This window comes from Topomyia yanbarensis, chromosome 2, assembly GCF_030247195.1.
Source record: "Topomyia yanbarensis strain Yona2022 chromosome 2, ASM3024719v1, whole genome shotgun sequence".
Taxonomy (NCBI): domain Eukaryota; kingdom Metazoa; phylum Arthropoda; class Insecta; order Diptera; family Culicidae; genus Topomyia; species Topomyia yanbarensis.
Genome location: NC_080671.1, coordinates 128,008,833 through 128,012,194, shown reverse-complemented (window position 1 = coordinate 128,012,194; position 3,362 = coordinate 128,008,833). Strand labels below are relative to the sequence as shown.

The 3,362-nt window shown below is 45.7% G+C and overlaps 1 protein-coding gene across 1 annotated transcript; it reads left to right on the top strand.

The window, feature by feature from the left end:
- Nucleotides 1-804, top strand: LOC131679743 (uncharacterized). The gene has a single exon (XM_058960488.1). It carries the CDS (start codon nt 1-3, stop codon nt 802-804), a length of 804 nt encoding a protein of 267 aa, XP_058816471.1.
- The last annotated feature ends 2,558 nt before the right edge of the window (nt 805-3,362 follow it).

The following is a 3,362-nucleotide window of genomic DNA, read 5'->3' as shown; positions in this document are numbered from 1 at the left end:
ATGGTCAAACAAAACTACTCAAACCATCCGCACATCTACACCGTCGGCTCGAAACTTGGCGAGGGGGTGGGCGCGGGTGTGAGCGGAATCGGAACAGGCCTCGGCCGTGGTCTACCCTCTGTGTATTCCGTGTTCTCCGCGGAAGCCGCCGCCATCGCCATTGCGGTTACCAACAAACCCGAAGACACACCGACAGTGATCTTCTCCGATTCCCTCTCAGTCATCAAAACGCTGGAATCAGGGGAGTCCAGGCACCCCTACGTCCAAGCCATAGAACAATCCTGTGACCCATTAACTACCATATGCTGGGTACCCGGACACAGCGGAATCCGCGGTAACGAGAATGCTGACCATTTGGCCGCGCTCGGTCGACACTCTCGCTCCCTATTCTCTAATGAGGTATCGTCATCCAACATCATCAGGGAATTCAAGGCGAAGGTCTCTGAGCACTTCATCACTCACTGGAGGACTCTCCGAGGATACCCTCAGAAGGTAAAGGAAGACCTCGAAAAGTGGACAGACCGCGAAAACCGAGTTGAACAAAGAGCGCTCTCCCGCCTTCGCGTGGGACATACGAGGCTCACCCATGCCCACACTATTACCCGCGTCGACCCTCCAATATGTACATCTTGCAGCACTAGACTCACGGTGGAGCTCCTACTAATAAACTGCAGGGAGTTCGACAACCTACGGCGACATCACAACTTGCCCTCCTCGATTCGAGAAACACTGGCAAACGACCCAGTGCACGAAGAGGCACTACTTGCCTTCCTGAAAGATGCCAATCTTCTCGAATCTATATAATGCAGACCGCGAACCGGCTAACTTCACATAATCCTCTACTGCAATCACTACCACTACTGCTCAGCGGGCCCTCCGCCACACCTGGACCGGGTGCTGGGGAGATCTTCCCGCGGCCCTTCTACAACCGCAATCCGTCAGCCCATCTCCTGCCACCTCCCAGCGGGCTCTCCGCTACACCCGGACCGGGTGCTGGGGAGGTTCTCCCGCGGCCCTACTACAACCGCAATTCGTCAGCCAAACTGCTACCAACGCCCAGCGGGGCTCTTCGCTACATCCGGACCGGATGCTGGGGAGGTTCTCTCGCGGCCCTTCTACAACCGCAATCCGTCAGGCCATCTACTACCACCTCCCAGCGGGCTCTCCGCTACACCCGGACCGGGTGCTGGGGAGGTTCTCCCGCGGCCCTACTACAACCGCAATTCGTCAGCCAAACTGCTACCAACGCCCAGCGGGGCTCTTCGCCACACCTGGACCGGGTGCAGGGGAGGTTCTCTCGCGGCCCTTCGACTGCGACAATCTGCTAGCTCATCAATCAGGAACGTTCAGCGGGCCCTCTGCCACATCCGAACCGGGTGCTGGGGAGGCCCCTCCACTAACCGCAAATAAACAAGTCACCCACCACCATCGTTCGGCGGGTCCACCGACATACCAAAACCGAGGCTCTCCCGCGGCCCTGGCAAGCTGGGTTCCCTCGCATTGCTCCATTCCAGGTAATGAAGAAGTGGACTCTTTAGCTACGGCGAGCACTTTAGAAGGTGACATATATGAAAGACCAATTAGCTTCAGCGAATTTTTCAGTATTACTCATCAGAGAACTCTTGAAAGTTAGCAAACATTGAGCAATGGTGAACTACGAAGGTGGCTACATTCGATAAACCCTAAGGTATCAACGAAACTTTCGTTCAAGGGGATGGATGTGAATCGTGACTTCATTCATGTCATGTCCCGACTCATGGCAAATCTGTATGCACATCTTCGGCGTATTGGGCTCGTGGATAGTGGTATTTGAGCTTGTGGAGACACCTATCACAACACCTAAATGTCGAACGGCTCTAAATAGTTGTAAGCATTGTGTTTCGCCGAAACTTTGAACTCTGCGGTACACGTGACTAAACGCCCAAATTGTTATTCCGACGTATTAAAATAGAAATAAAAGAGAGCGTATTAGACTCTTTTTAAATCAGTTAGTAATGACAAGCGATGAATATGTACCGAAATTTAATAGAGAAATCGCTTGGAAATTGCTCTCTCATTGCACTCTCTTTGAACTCTTCTTCTGCTATTCGTGGAATGTTATGGGCCTCCTATGGGACTCTTATAGGTCAATCGACACTCCATGAACATCTCTTGGAATCTTCTATTGCTGTATATAATTCACCTAGAATCATCAACTTTTCTAGGCCTTTTCTGGGACTCTACTTAGTCTCTTCTGGAATCTTATTGTACTCTTATTGGACTCTACTTGGAAACATCTCAAACTGTTTTTCGACTCTTACTATCTTATAATTGTCGTGTCTGACGTACCTTTGACTCTTCTTGAATTTTTTGTTATGCTCGTCTTGTCCTCTTCTTGGAATTTAAATAGACTCTTCCTTATCTGTCCTTGGTAGTTTGGGTTTATTCTGGATCCTTCTTGAACTTTCCGTGGAGCTTTACTGCACTCTTTTGCAAGTACTTGAACTCTTCTTGGTCTTTTCCTGGACCCTTCCTGGATTCCTTTTGCACTTTTTCTGGACTCTTCTAGAAGCTTATTTCATTCTTATTTATTGGAAAATCTGTGAAATCTCTAGTAATCTTTTCCATCGTTTTTTTAAATATATTATTTTCTATTTGATTCTATTGTTTTGTTTGCATTACATTTCTAATTTAGTATATTGGGTGTTCAGCCACAAGTGGTGACTTTTCATCCCTATTATTTACATGATTCGGTTAATTATTATTAAGATATATGTTTTCGCAGTTAAGCGATTTTTGCAGTAGGATGTTTTAAACCTACTTGTCATGTGAATAAGGAGCTAAACAAATTTTATAAACTAACTTAAAAACTATAAAGAGAGCTAATCGTTGCAATTGGTGATTGCAACGATTTTTGTCGGAAGTAGCTTATAATACTGTTCGTCATAATTACTAATATTTCTATGTTTGCGAATCTGTGCAACTCGTTAGTGCTAAACCAGGGAGGACGCTTCAAAATCATTTTCAGAATTTTATTCTGCATCCTTTGAAGCGTTTTCTTCCTAGTAGCACAACAACCTGCCCAGATTGGCACTTCATATGGCATTGCCAGTCTAAATATTTGTTTATAAATTAATAGTTTGTTCTTAGGGCAGAGCCTAGAATTTCTATTTATAAGAGGGTATAAACATTTTATATATTTGTTGCATTTTGTTTGGATTCCTTCAATGTGATCCTTAAAAGGTAGTTTTTTATCCTAAATCAAAACCAAGTATTAAAATTGATCTCACCACGTTAAATTCAAACCATTAAATTTAATAATATGGTTATTTTTGGTTTAAGAGAAGAAGCTCTTGACTTATGCGGAAACATAATCAATTGTG

Bases quoted from the DNA above. Each gene is read 5' to 3' on its own strand.
- LOC131679743 (XM_058960488.1), top strand. From the start codon at position 1: ATGGTCAAACAAAACTACTCAAACCATCCGCACATCTACACCGTCGGC.